Source organism: Mercenaria mercenaria, chromosome 10, assembly GCF_021730395.1.
Source record: "Mercenaria mercenaria strain notata chromosome 10, MADL_Memer_1, whole genome shotgun sequence".
NCBI lineage: Eukaryota > Metazoa > Mollusca > Bivalvia > Venerida > Veneridae > Mercenaria > Mercenaria mercenaria.
In genome coordinates this window covers 21,618,409-21,633,949 of record NC_069370.1, presented here as the reverse complement: position 1 = coordinate 21,633,949, position 15,541 = coordinate 21,618,409, and the positions used below count along the sequence as shown (strand labels likewise).

General features: G+C 36.9%; 1 protein-coding gene across 1 annotated transcript; it reads left to right on the top strand.

The window, feature by feature from the left end:
• Window positions 1-451: 451 nt before the first annotated feature.
• Window positions 452-1,688, top strand: LOC123560898 (trichohyalin-like). The gene is made up of 2 exons (XM_053516807.1): window positions 452-1,064; window positions 1,105-1,688. The coding sequence occupies exons 1-2, from the start codon at window positions 452-454 to the stop codon at window positions 1,686-1,688; spliced, it is 1,197 nt and encodes a 398-aa protein (XP_053372782.1).
• The last annotated feature ends 13,853 nt before the right edge of the window (window positions 1,689-15,541 follow it).

The following is a 15,541-nucleotide window of genomic DNA, read 5'->3' as shown; positions in this document are numbered from 1 at the left end:
AGGATAAAGAGGAGAAATATGAATAAGGAACTTGAAATATTACAAGAACAAAGACAGATGCTTGGTGATTAGATAAGGAAAGAGAGTAAGATCGAACAAGTTGTTGATACGAAAACTGTAGAAAAGAGTGGCATCGATAAGCAAAAGATGGAAATAAGTAAAACGGAACGGGATAAGAGTATAAGGTCAGAAGACCAAGGAAAAGTAGACAGAAGTAGAATAGAATTAAGAGATAAAGCTGGAAGTTTGAATACATCTCTGTCATCAACTGGGAGTAGAAAGAAACAGTCAAAGGAGAAGGAAAGAAAAGATGATGAAAGTGAAATGTTTAAGAGATTGGATAGTTCATTGAAAGTGTTAAGAAGAAAGATGAGTTATCTTGAGTCAACAAGAGTTAAAAACACATGGAAGAACAGGAGATAAAAGTGATGATGATGAAAGTAAAGTTAATATGACCAGTACTGATAAAGAAAAAGAAGTAGTGATGTCTGGAAGTAAGTTGGACGATGAGATAGCAGAGTTAAGTAAAAAGAGACACGAGATAGAACAAAGTAATGTGGAAAGAGAAATGAAACTGAAAGAAGCAACATTAGAGAAACGATTAAAAGAGATTGAAGAAAGAGAAAGAAAGGATAAGAAGGAATTAGAAATGATGAAGGCCATATTGCATGAAAGAGAATTGGAGATAAGTAATCGAGAAGTAATGATGAAACGAAAGGAGACGGAATGGGAGGAAAAGCTAATTGCAAGAGATCGTGATATGAAAATATATGAACAGAGATTGAAGGATATGGAAAGAACAATGATAGAAAGGTTTGATAGTTTGGAAAAAGATATGAAATTACGAGAAAGCATGACTGAGGAGAAAGAAGCAGACGTAAGACGCAGAGAAGAAAGTTTGGAAAGGAAAATACACGAAAGGAAAGAGGAAATAATTGACGTTACCAGAGGCCTACAAGCAGAAAGCTTAAGTATGAGAGAAGGAAAATTGAACAGTGAAACCAGAGATGTAGATATGATACAAATAGAGAAAAGTACTGGATTGAAAGAAATAGAATTAAAATGTAAAGATGTAGAAAGAATAAGAGAAAACAATGCCCAAAGACAATAATGAAAGTAGTGAACAAAAGGGAAAAGGCTTAAGTGAAAGTGAACAAGCACTTCATGACTTAGATAAGCAAATCAGAGAATTACAAGTGAAGAAAGAGTTGCTATACAGTAAATCAAAAGATGAGTTGAACACTGAAAGAAAAGAGTATAAAGAAGGAGAGTCCAAAGATAAGATAAATAGAGAGCGGGTAGAAGTAGCTAAAAGTAAAGATGATACAAAATACACAAGTACGCTAGAGAGTGTGAAGGATAATTTAAATGTTAAATTAAACCTTACACAGTATTCCGGAGCAGAACTAAGGCCCAGAAATGAAGCAACATTTGAAGAGTGGAAAATGGAAGTTGAGAGTGTACAGGCCACTTATTCGGAAATTGTTGTTATGCAAGCAATCAGAAAGTCCTTAAAGGATCAAGCAAAACGAATTATGCTGCACCTTGGACCAAACACTACCGTGGAAGAAATATTACTTAAAATGGAAGATGCCTTTGGAAACGTAGCTAGTAAGGACAGTATACTAAGTCCTTTCTTTATGGCAGAACAGGAAGAGAATGAGACGATAGTAGAGTGGGGTTTATGATTGGAAGATATGTTGTTACAGGCCTCACGGAAGGCAGAGATTACAAAAGTAGAAAAACAAGAAATGCTGAAAAAGAGATTTTGGAGAGGACTTAAGAATGAACAGTTGAGAAATGCAACAAGGGTGCATTTCGAGAGTACTATAGGGTTTGAAGAATTGAGAAACAGAGTGCGATCGAAAGAGTATGAAATTAAAGTAGAATAAAAAAGAAGCGGGTCTAAACAGAAGCAGGGTACTATTCCAAAAGCGAGACAATACCGACAAAACATAGATAAAGATGAATGTCAGGAGAGAGATGATTCAGAAAATGTGTTGAAGAAACTGATCGAGAAGATGGAAATGCTTGACAAGAAAGCAGAAGATCTAAAGAAGGAGAATGAAACACGCAGATCTGAAGGAGAGAGAGATAGACGAAGTGATTATGCCTATAGGTATAACAGAGGACAACCAAGAGGTCAAAGACCATACAGAGGTCGATTTAATAGAGGAAGAGGTAGAGATAATGGTAAAAGAGAACAGCATAACAATGGCCGATATCAGTTAGAAAATAAACAGCAACCTTTAAACAAGTAGAGTTCTCTATGGATGGGCGAATAGAGAATGAACAGAAACGCCCTAATAAGAAAGATATATTTCAAAGGTTGATAGGTGTAGCAAATGAGTCAAATGTACTCATAAATGGAATTGAAACTATGGCACTGATAGATAGTGGATCCAAGATCACGACTATGAGTGAGAAGTTTTATATGAATATGGATCCGAAACCAGAATTACCTTTATGTGAAGAGCTTGGTAGTATGTTTGTCACTGGAGCTGGGGGCGATGTTATTCCATACAGTGGTTATATTGAGGTCGACGTCGAAGTCCCTAATGTCAGTGAAGAAGTTTATTCAGTGCCAGTGCTGGTGGTTCTAACTACCATGTACAGTCTCAATGTCCCTGTAGTGATTGGAACAATTGTCATTAGATTTCTTTCAAATATTGACAACAACAGATTAACACCTGAATGGAGAATAGCTTTGACCTCAGTGATGAATACAGAACCTATAGGAGTTGTCAAATCCACTAATACCAAGAATATTGAGCTGCCACCATTTGCTACAACTACATTGTCTGGCCTTGTTCGTAAATCGTCAACATATGAATCAGTTGTAACGGAACCATCTACTGAAGCATCAAGTAGAATAGGAGTTTGTCCGAGAATAGTCAAGCTGGATAAACAAGAATCAACAACTAGAGTTCCGGTTAGAATATTTAATATGTCCGCCAAAACAATACACATAAAGCCAAAGACTGTATTGTGTGAGTTACAAGATGTTAACGTTTTAAGGTCCTGGGAACCAGATGAAAATCAACAGGAATCTAAACAGCCAAAAGATAGAGATCAGTCCGAAACAAAAGAGAGAAAAGAAGAATTCATCAAAACTATTAAAGTTGATTTAGATCATTTGCCACCAGATGAGAAGGAAGAACTTGAGGAATTGTTCTATAAATGGAGATATGTATTTTCTCAAGGATCTTTAGATCTTGGTAAAACAGACCTTGTAACTCACGAAATCAAGCTCACGGATGAAAAACCGTTTAAGGAACCATACAGGAGAGTCCCTCCGGCATTAATCAATGAGGTTAGGGAACATCTACATGAGATGTTAGCCATGGGTGCGATTCAGCCCTCGCATGGCCCATTTTCCTCGAATGTGGTGATCGTCAGGAAGAAGGACGGGTCAATTCGCTTCTGTCTTGACTACCGCAAGTTGAATAGCCGAACCCACAAGGATGCATATGCAATCCCCAAGACTGACGACACCCTCCATCTTCTTTCCGGTGCAAAATACTTCAGCAAACTTGACTTGAAGGCCGGAAACTGGCAGGTGGAAATGAATGAAAAGGACAAGGAGAAGACAGCGTTCCAGGTCGGTAATTTGGGCTTCTTTGAGTGTAATAGAATGCCATTTGGCCTTTGTAACGCCCCAGCAACTTTTCAGCGGTTGATGGAGCGTTGCATGGGCGAAATAAACCTTAAAGAATGCCTAATTTACCTTGACGACATCATTATCTTCTCCGAGACCTTCGAGCAACACCTTGGACGTCTGGAGTCGGTCTTTGAACGTCTCAAGAATCATCACTTGAAACTGAACCCATCTAAGTGCGAATTCTTGGAGAATGAAACCACTTATTTGGGACATGTTGTTTCGAAGGATGGCATAAAGACCGATCCGGCGAAAATTGAAGCTGTCAGGAACTGGCCTATTCCCAGAAATGTTATCGAAGTTAGACGATTTCTAGGATTTGCAGGCTATTATCGGAAGTTCGTTCCAAAATTTGCCAGTATTGTCCGACCCTTAAACGATTTACTTGTTGGTATGACTAAGGACAAGAAGTCCAGCAAGATACCGTTTGTCTGGGGTGACAGCCAACAAAAAGCATTTTCAACTGTAATTGAAAAGCTTACTTCAGCACCAGTTTTGGCTTACGCTGACTACACCGAGTCCTTCAAGTTACATACAGATGCCTCGCAAAGCGGACTTGGTGCTGTCCTTTATCAAGAACAAAAAGGCATAGACCGTGTTTTGCATACGCCAGTAGAAGTCTCAAGCCCTCTGAACGAAATTATCATGCAAGTAAGCTGGAATTTCTCGCGCTGAAATGGGCCATAACGGAGAAATTCCACGATTACTTGTATGGAGCGAAGTTCGAGGTGCTGACGGACAATAATCCACTGACGTACATTAAAACCACGGCCAAACTGGATGCCTGTGGACATCGTTGGGAAGCAGCCCTTGCCAACTACGATTTCACAATCGACTATCGTAGTGGAAAAACTAATGTCGACGCGGACGCCCTTTCCCGTCAACATAGTACTTCTAAGTTTTAGAATCTAGATGGTGATGTGGTCAAAGCGATACTGTCTATGCATGCTGTACACTCACAATATCAGAGTAAATTTCCGTCATCACTTAGTGATAATGGTGGCTCTGGCGTTACAATACCCGACTCTGTTCTAGCAGCTTATGCATTAACTCATTAAGGACGCAGATCGCATTTATGCTTTCATTTTAACTCTTATCGAGTACCGCATGTCGTATTTATCCGTCAAGAGATAACAGGCGTGAATGCCGAGGATCGCATAAATGCGCTATCCGCCTGATAGTACTGTATGCCGCGTCACGTGATTTTACGTTTGTAAGAGTACCAACGATTGGACTGCTGTCAAAGTCAACCAATGAAAATATTTTACTCTAAAGATTTATAAAACCCGGAAGCGATCGAAACAATCAAAATATTTATTATTTAAGCATGTTTAGTTTTAATATAGTCATCAAAAAATATCGGAATTAGAATTATTGCCTGTTTTATCTTCTCATTCTATTATACCACAGAATCTTTCTATTTTATTCAGTATTTTTAATTTTATTAAATAAAGTATGATTTTGTTCTTTTATAATGTCATTTGCTTTAAAGTTTAGTAATAGATGATATTTGAATAAATATAAAATAATCAAATAATGGCTGTTTTTCTATGTCCAATCTTTCTTGAATATTGCAGTTTTCTATATTCATGTTACTTCAGTTGACCTGTAAAGCAATTTTGCATATCAAAATAATAGTAAATTTTAAATTATTGATTAGATCATGAATTGTAGTATCAGTTGTGAAAATTTCAGTTTTATTTATCTTTTATAAACAGATGTTTGTCCCTAATTTTGATCAAAGGATGCCTAGATCTTATCAATTATTGATTATCAGTGAAAATCCACAGGCATACAAAGCAGATAAATTGATAAGTGGCTCAGGAATGTATCGGAAAATTGATACCAGTAATTAAGCGTCGATATGGCTGCAGGTATTAATGAGTTAAAATCAGAAGACTGGATCAAAGGACATAGTACGGATAACGTCATCTCCAAAGTTCGAGAGCTGGTAAAGACCGGAGTCCGACCAACGTCAAAGCAGGTTTTAGCCTCATTATCAACGGAGGTCAAAAAAGTATCTGCGTGGGTGGAAACAACTTGAGATCGTAGACGGAGTTTTAATCCACCATTCTACTATAAATGGTGAACGGATCCAGCAAGTCGTACTTCCAGAAGTAGCGAGAGACACAATCTTTAAAGCTCTGCACCACGACATGGGGCACCAAGGTAGAGATCGTACCACCTCGTTTCTCAAAGAACGCTTCTATTGGCCGGGTATGGATGCTGACATAGCTGGACTGGTTAGTCGTTGTGACAGGTGCATTCGCCGTAAAACCTCACCTGGATTCGCTGCTGGATTGGTCAATATAAAGTCTTCCGCACCAATGGAGCTCGTGTGTATTGACTACTTGTCTCTAGAGGCTTCCAAAGGTGGTTTCGAGAATGTACTTGTCATAACGGACCACTTTACCCGCTATGCTCAGGCCATACCCACCAAAAATCAAACGGCTCGTACTACAGCAAGAGTACTCTTTGACAACTACTTCGTTCATTACGGGTTCCCGGAAAAGTTACACAGTGACAGAGGTCAAAATTTCCTGTCCCGTGTTATACAGAGATTATGTCGAATTGCCGTTATCAAGCGCACAAGGACGACCCCTTACCACCCGCAATGCAACGGACAACCCGGACGTTTCAACTCTACCCTTTTACAAATGTTCGGCACTCTAGAAAACGACAAGAAGAACAACTGGAAGGCTGCGGTTCCGGCATTAGTGCACGCATACAATGCAACCCGCCATGAAAGCACAGGCTACTGTCCTTATCATCTCATGTTCGGTCGCTACCCTAGACTTGCAATCGACGCCTTTCTAGGTCTTAATCGCCAACATATAGGTGGTTCCTCACCATCCGACTACATGCGACAATTGGAGGAAAACCTCAGTTACGCTTATAAGAAAGCTAACGAAAATGCGCTTCGAAGTGGTCAACGGGCGAAACACTATTAAGACCGCAAAGTCCGGGAAGTGAAGCTGATACCGGGAGACAGAATCTTAGTGCGCAACGTGGGCCTTAAAGGGCAGCACAAATTGGCTGATGTCTGGGAAGAAAATGTTTATGTCGTTGAACGAAAACCCAGTGATGACCTACCAGTTTTTGTCGTCAGACGAAAAGACGGTGAAGGCAGGACCAAAACCCTTCACAGAAATCTATTGTTGCCATTCGTATCCTTACCTGTACCAGACAGAACTACTGTTCCCCATTCAGCATCTGTCAAAGATCCACAAGAATGTTCGTCAAGTACACCAAATGATGTGTCATTTTCTTCTAGGAGTTCATCAGACACTTCGGACACTTCTGAAACAGAACGCTCTATGACCTACCGTCCACCTCATCGCCGCCGCTTAGGAGAACCAGGACTTCTGCCTCGGAAGCAACGTAAACCGCCATCTTGGATGACAGCCGGCGAGTTCATAGTTGGCCAACACACGTTCACTGTACCAAGGGAATCTGTTGTGTTCTTATAGACTGTTACACTGTCCAATTAAGTAAAGGACAAGTTCCATATCATATACTGTATACAAATGTACCTCATATGAATGATACCAATCTGTATGTAACATTTGAATGATGTATTGATGTAACGTGTTACGTAATCCTTCTATTATATATATTGTTCGCATGCATGCTGCCAGTCGATTTGTTTTACCATGTTATACTTACCATACGAATGCAGTTCATTTTTACCATGGCATTCCGAAAAAAAGGACTCAAAGTGATATTCATGATTTCATTTGTATGCACTAATTTAAGATTCTTCATTTCAGATTCATTGTACGTTCGTCTGTATGTCTGTTTGTTTGTTTGTCCATCCGTCCGTCCGTCCGTCTGTCTGTCTGTCTGTTTGTTTGTTTGTTTGTCCATCCGTCTGTCAGTTCGTCTGTCTATGTGTCTGTCTGTTTGTTTGTTTTTATTTGTCTGTCTGTCTGTCTGTCTGTATACTTGTTTGTTTGTCCGTCCGTTGGTTTGTTTGTCCTCCTGTCTGCACGTATGTCTATTTAACTGTTAATCTATGTATTACGTAACCTTTTGTATGTGATTTTTGTTTTGATGTAGTATTATTGTATTATTGATGTTGTATTTTACAGGTATTGTATATGGACAATATAAAAATTATGAATTCATCTTTAACCATATTTTCTGACTAGTTCTATTTCAGATTAAAGGCACTTGTGGAGATTAGGTATTACCATAAATTATCGTGTGCGTTCTCCGGGAGTTTTCTCTGTATGTTTAAAGATAGCAATGTCGGGGACGACATTTCTCGGAGGGAGGAAATGTGTAACAGGTCGATTTATTAGACTATACTAATAAATAATAAAACGCTATTAATCTGGTTCATTCTTGAAGTTTTATATCATCCGACCATCTTGACCCTTTATACTGTCCGTAGTATGTAGTGTAGATAGTTGTAGTACGATAGGGAACGTTACTCCGTGGTTCGTAGTATACTTACCATATCTTTGTAACCTTTGCACTCCTATCACTATTCTATTGTTATTCTAATTATTTTACTGTGCTGACAAACCGATCCATCGATATCAACCATGACCATGTTTATGATTGATGTCTGTACATCTATCGATCAGCGCAGCTGTTAATTATCTATTAAAATATATTATTAACATATATTTTACAGGTAATAATTATGTCATGTTATTCCTTATACTTTGTTCTAAATGTTCATATACTTTTTATGTAACTTAGTGCTGATTATACCATGTTTCCAAGATGTTTTGTAATGTCGTCCGTCGGTTCAGTCATTGTCATAGTTGTCATTATTATACATGTATGTTTACATTGCATTTGATAAATATGTTCACATGACCATGTTTATGATTGATGTCTGTACATCTATCGATCAGCGCAGCTGTTAATTATCTATTAAAATATATTATTAACATATATTTTACAGATCCTGTTGTTTCTCTACCTTGCGGTGAGAACCTACGACCCATCTATGATAAACGCCATAGTATACATGTATATATCAACACCACAATAATAAGTACTATGGCATAGGCCGATACACAAAAAGACACATCGGTGACATATATACATAATAACAGTTTCTATGTCTATTAATCCATTACTACTCAAAGTTCTTCTTGAACATCTAATTTATCCATGCTTGGATAAATCAACCGAAAAGCTCTGTCGAGATGAAGGAAATGCTGTTCTCCCTTCAGAAGAATTATTCTGACCGGTGTTACTTTCCGGCATCGAAGCCATTTCAATATCCACTTCCTTCTTCTTCTCTGAGAATATCAAATACCCACACAAACTTTTAACAGAACAGAACTGTATATTCGCACAGAAAGGTACAGGTAAGTTAAAGGCCTGTTAAACTTCGTAAGTATCTGATAATCGTATGGACAAAATAATTATGATTTTATCATCGTCCAAAATCATGGTAGACTATAAATGCTTATAAAAAGTATAAAAAGTGATATCACAGTCGGTGATATTGTTACTAAATTTACAAAATTTATCTGATCGTTCAGGTGTTACCTTTGATTTCTTCGATAATGAGGTCAAGTATCAGGTACAAATCTAAGAAATAATTTTTTTCTTGGATCTCGTTATTGAAATTTTCTACAATGTCATCTAATTTATTGTCTAATGAATGCAGTGAGCCTATCAGTTCAATAATAGCCTGTCTTTTTCACTAATTAGACGTTTATCGAGAAATATTCAAAATCGATATATTGTTCTTAGCCATATGTATAAGTTTTGTTTGGCATTCGCAAGGGTCTTAAAAATTTTGTAAATACTCTCTAAGGAAGACTCGTCTACCAATCTAAACATGTAGCTCATTGCCTGTCCTAAAAGAGGAATGATAAAACGACGCGCACGTGCACGTAGAGGATGTGTACGCATTTTAAGATCACACATTCTCAAAAGCGTTTCCTTCAAGTATTGCATTTCTTTTAAAATGGCTTGGAAAATTTAAGAATATTCTTTCACTCGAAATGCATCGTTTTACATATTTATAATAAATATGTCTAATGATCTAATTATTTAACATCAACTGCAGAGGGAACTGAATTAGTTTCATGTTCTCTCGAATGAATATCTAAAGTTTAGATTTCACATACAAGACCCTATGCACAATCATTAATTGTAAAGGGAAAAACCTAATTTTTCCAATTGTTTTTAGAAGATATGGCACTTGAGAAAAAATGAAATTACTCTTTTGCATCTTATTAATTAATACTTCAAATTCTGCACAATTACATCCCGTTTTACTTGAAGTTACCATGAGATATTAAACTCAGATAACAAAAACGTGATTGTGGTTAAATGTTTTTACAAGGGCACTACTATGGTGGGTTTTTCCCGGAACCGTTTTAATCATTTTCCACATGTATCTCCTGAAGAGGTATGTACGCTTTTTAATTCTAAAATAATTTTTAAAACATACTGATGATGATGATGGCGATGATGATGATAATTATGATGATGATGATGCTTCTACTGCTGCTGTTGATGATGCGGATGATGACGACGACGAGAAAAAGGAGACGGGAAACGATATAGCGTCTCGGTTACTGTCTTGTTAACACTGTGTTAATGCAATATAAAGATATTTTTTCAAACGTGAACAATGCCATTCTCCTTTACTTGTAAAACTTGGTTTAGTATAGCGGTATTTCACTGTAAAGAACGATTGTTTTGTAATACGGGATAAGACATGGAAAACACGAAGTAAGATTTTGTAATAATGAATGGATATTTCGAGATATTGAGTTGCCTGTCCTACTAGGTTCAGTTAAAATGTATGTGTAAATTAATATGAAATAAATATGAAATAAAACACTACATATCCAGAGCAAAAACGTGCACTTTTAGTTGGTAATTTCCGAGGAAAAAAGTTCCCTTTCGGTACTTTCGACACACACTGATAATTTTCCTGTGCGTGCCAAGTCGTTTGCCATTGTTCGCCGCCACGTGAAATGAATAATGGCAATGGTTTACTATTTACTAAGAACGTATTAAAACATTTCAATTGATTGGAAACTAGAGGAAGTTGGTGTCGCCAAGAAGAATCTGTAAACGCGTTTTATGTTTACAGAAGGCATAGTATGAAAAGCACAAAAACAGATACGTATGTACTCTTTAAAATGAGAAAACCAAGAATAACGTCATACGGACAAGAAGCTGATGTCAAGCAGCTCACCCGGGTTTAAGAATCCCTTAATAGAGTATTTCACGTGTTCCGACTGACAAATCATAGACAGCTGCGAAAGGGTTAGACAACAAATATGCTGTGTGCTACAAAACAGACATCTTCTTATATATGCAGTACATGAAAAGAATTAAAATGCTCGACGGGGAAAATGAAATCGAAAGCATATTAACACGCACCTCCATCATTAGTCTGTATACCTTAACCTTTCGTATTTATAGTAAAAAACGAAACACTTTTTTTGTTAAGCGGCTCATTTAATAGACATGTAAGATCTGAATAATTTTATTATAAATTTGTTTAAAGGGCGAAAGTAAAAAAAATATTCGCTTTAAAATCTGAAGGTGATAGAGGAACGTTTCCGCGTAAGTTGTGTCTCAACAGTAACATAATTATGACAACATCTCAACGGGTTACTGTATCGCACAGGCTTACGTATTAGTATTTACATGTCCAGGTATTAGCCTAAAAAAATATTACCCCATTTGTTGATTAACGTCCTACCAACAGAACTATAGGTCATATGGTAATTTTTTGGGGAATTTCAAGGGGGAGGGTGCCTCCAGATACCCCCCAACAGTATTTCAGTACAGGACTTTCGCAAGCCAACGGGGAGGGCTTCTTCACATGAAAGAATTCTACACCGAAAGCGGTTTTCGAGCCACAGCGGTGAAGGGTAAGTGATTCGAAGTCAGCGACTTTAAGTACATGTACTCGGACACGGAGGTTTTCCCGTAATAACTAATACATGCATCCGCGGTTGAATAAAACATCCGTCTCTGTGTCATTGTAACATGTCCCTTTATATTTTTTCTTTTCTTTTTCTTTTTGCAAAATTCACAAAAATCCTGTTACCTATGTTGTGGGTCACCTAGTAATTCTATGTCATTGAGAAGATTTTTTGAAAGCATATCTGACGCAACCAAATAAATCCGTTTATAAGAAGTAGAGAAAGATGCAAAACTATAGAGGATATAAGTAAATTCATACGGTTGAATAAACTGAAACTTTCAAAAAACGAAGGAAGAATCAGATATAGTAACAGAGAAATTATTACTATTTCAGGTAAATAAATAAGTCAATTACGAAAAGACAATTAAGAGAACTTCGGTAAATGAACAAGTTTTTATTTGTTGTTAGAGAAAATGCAAACATATCGGAGATTAAAAATAAATGCTTGGGTTTTTCATGAATTGCAGTTTAAAAAAAAAAAAACAAACAGTAATTCAATAAAATGCGCACTTAATTCAGAGATTAGAGATGCTACAGGAGAATCATCAATCACATTTTGAAAAAAGGAAAGAATATAAAGGTGCGCATTAAGCTGTAGAAGTTTGTCGGATCTTTTTTTTTGGGAGGGTGGGTGCGGGGGGGTGTGGGTTGGGGGCGTCAAAAATGTGTGACGGGGGAGATATGGGTGGAAGATGTTCCGAAAAGTACACAGATTTAAGTAAATGCAAGCATCTAACACAATTGAAAAAAAGAAAAAGAAAGAAAGAGATACAGACAACAGCGAAGTTATCAGAAATCTAAGTATTGGAAAAGCAGAACATGCAGTGAACCTCAAAATGTCGGTGAAATAAGTTAAATGTATGGGTTCAGTTACACATTGAAGATAAAGATAAGCACAATTTTAGTAGGAGTTATGTTGAATATAAGATATTCACACTCCTGAACAGTCGTGGTGGTTTAACGAGTCACACGTTGACATCTTACATATTATGGTATGAAAAGAAACTTGTGATATGGTATAAGTTTCCCTTAGGTGCCTCGAATATGTGATAAACAGGGTCTTTGTATTGTTTTGTTGCGTTTAACGTCGCGCCGACACAATCATGCATAGGTAAATATGGCAAACTTCCAGCTTTGAGGGTGGAAGAAGACCCAAGCCCCTCCGTGCACAAATTCATTACGGGCAGACACCTGGTAAACCACCCGACCTTCGACATACAGGTTGCAGAAAGAGTCATTCTGCTGTTTTCAAGGGATAGCAACTGTATGACATAGTATATGGGCGTCCGAAACATGAGATAGTATCAGGTCTAGACAGAAGTATGCGATAGTACAATTAGTTTTCTACTGACATATTATTCAAACTTAAAAAAGTGAAATAATTCAAAATGTTAAACAACAACTAAATAATTGTGAAAACAGGCACATAAAAATGATTCTTCCAAACATCACTTTAAACATATTTCATTTCAGGTTCCCAAGTAACGTAGAGTGTAAAACATTGAATTTTAAAGCTGAATGTTAAGATAATGTTACAGCTGACTAACACTACTGACAATGTTTGCAGCAGTCCATGGTATTTAAAATGAACGCCTTTTAGCGAAACCTATTTTCATCCATTAGAGGCTCTCAGAATCCCGAAAACAAATACCTGAATATGTTTGTTTAAATCGCAGATTGTTTTAAATGCTTAATTTGAATAATTATTTTATATTAATTGTATGCAACAATTATAAAGTCCTTTAATAGCCTGAATTATAATGTAGAATAACAGTTCAGTTTTGTGGACGACGACATTTGTCGTACTGACTAAATTTAGTTCTTGCTCAAACATCATCCTTCCAGTTATGCAGGTGTCCAAGAATAGTTTGGACAGCACGTACAAAATGTATATACAAATTTATAATGATCAACGTGGAAATCGCCTGTTATATCAAAGCACGCTTTATTCATTTTTTCTTGTTGTTTTACATACATATGCTTTAGATTTTCTAAAAACAATAGTTCTTAGGTAAGAACATTTGTAGCAATATTGATTTGGCTTGAATAAATTTACAAAAAAAAGCAACGTCTTTACCCTTACATTCGTTTTGTAAATGCACCCCCAAATTTTTCATATGATATAGATCAGGGATCATAATTATGTAGAAATTTCACCTAAATCAAGATATTTCTTTTTAGTTTATATAATTTTCCGGGTATACCATTAGACTGTTACAGGACCACACCCAGCCGCTATGAGGGTCATCAACAAAGATTATTAATGGGATGCGTGGAAAGATGGATTCTTTTGATAAACGATTTTAGATTAGCTAGTAATTTTCCCTGACGCTACTGTTGCTGACGCAGCGAACTACTGCCGTAATCCGGACAAAGATAAAAATCTCTGGTGCTTTACTGGTAAAATGTCAACATCTTGGAACATATGTGGAATTAAAAAATGTGGTAAGTATGAATGAATTGTGGTCCCTTCTGTTATTCTATATTAAAGATGTGTTTGGGAAATTTGTATCTGGTCCGCACTTAAGAACCAAACTCTAGTTTGCATAAAACTGTTCCACCTTTTAATGATAAAAATTTTTAAAGAAAAAAATATATCTCTTTTAATGATTGTCGCTGAATAAATAATTGTTCGGGTTCAGCGCGAAGGAATTATATCACGGGGGCGCAGCCCGAGTGATAAAAATAAAACGCATCTGAATGACAAAAATGATTTATTCAAGAGCAAATCACTAAAAGAGATATATTATTTCGATTCTAACACTTTAAATTTTAATAATTCACTGTTTCAGCCTTCTTTGTTTAATAAAAAAAATGAATAGGTCGGTTAGAATTAAAATAATATATCTCATTTAGTGATTTGTCGCTGAAAAATCAATTGTTTGGAGTTCAGAAGCGAAGGAATTAATAATGATATAATAATACGCATCGGGAACGACAAACAATGATTTCATTCACACGTTACTACGACTTAATGTTAAAATCCTTGACGGCATTCATTAAATATTTGCCCGTTTTCAATTTGTTTCATTTCCAGTGCGCCGCTATGCCGTTTGACGCCATGCCGTAATGATTGTGACGTCAGAACAGTGAATTGTTGTATAATAATTCACTGTTTTCAGCCTTCTTTGTTTAATAGGAAAATGTATCGGATCATGTTAGAATTGGTCTTTTTAATAGGGATGTTAAAATTATTGTCTCTATCATTTTTAGTTAGTTTCATTTTTATCTCCGAAAAAAAAATTGGCTGCCTTTTCGTTAACAGTACTGATAATGTCCGATACCCTTGGTTTCTGGAGTTTACGGACATTTATTTAAAATACAGGGTGAAGGAAAGCATCGCCCAAACTTTTCCATTTGATTCAAATTATTCGCTGATTGCTCCTTGTTCTCAGCGCTTTTGAGGGGTCTACTTTCCAGATTTTATTACTTCAAAACAGTGAAAGTCAAGTGGCTTGTGTGGCGGTCGTAAAAACTTGCCCGATTCATCTCAGTGTTGTTATATTTTCTGGTCTTTCGGGCCATTGATTTCAACCCATTTAAATTGAAGATTTAATACTGCTTCTGTCGGTGTTAGGGCGTGGGCAGTGTTGCATTTTTAGTCTGCTCATAAGAAACTCGATCAAACCGAGTCTGCAATTTTCACAGTTTACCTGTTTTTCGGGGCTTCCGAGGGATCTACTTTCCAGATTTTATTTACTTCACAACAGCGGGTTTTAAGTGCTATTGGCGGCCGTAAAATGTCGCCCCCCACTTCCTCTCTTCGGTCCTTCTGGATCATTGATTTCAACTCATTTAGATTTGAAGATTGAATACTGCTTATACCGGTGCTAGGGGGCGTGGACAGTGTTGCATTTTCCATTACGCTCACGAACAGACTCAATCAAACCGACCTGCAATTTTCACTTGTTTGCTTTGTTCTCATCGGTTTTCCCAGGGATCTACATTTCAGATTTTAT

What these genes read in the sequence shown, in the direction of transcription:
- LOC123560898 (XM_053516807.1), top strand. Translation starts at nt 452, where the DNA reads ATGACCAGTACTGATAAAGAAAAAGAAGTAGTGATGTCTGGAAGTAAG. An exon ending in GAAAGAAATAGAATTAAAAT is followed by an intron (nt 1,065 to 1,104) that starts GTAAAGATGTAG and finishes CAATGCCCAAAG; the next exon opens with ACAATAATGAAAGTAGTGAA.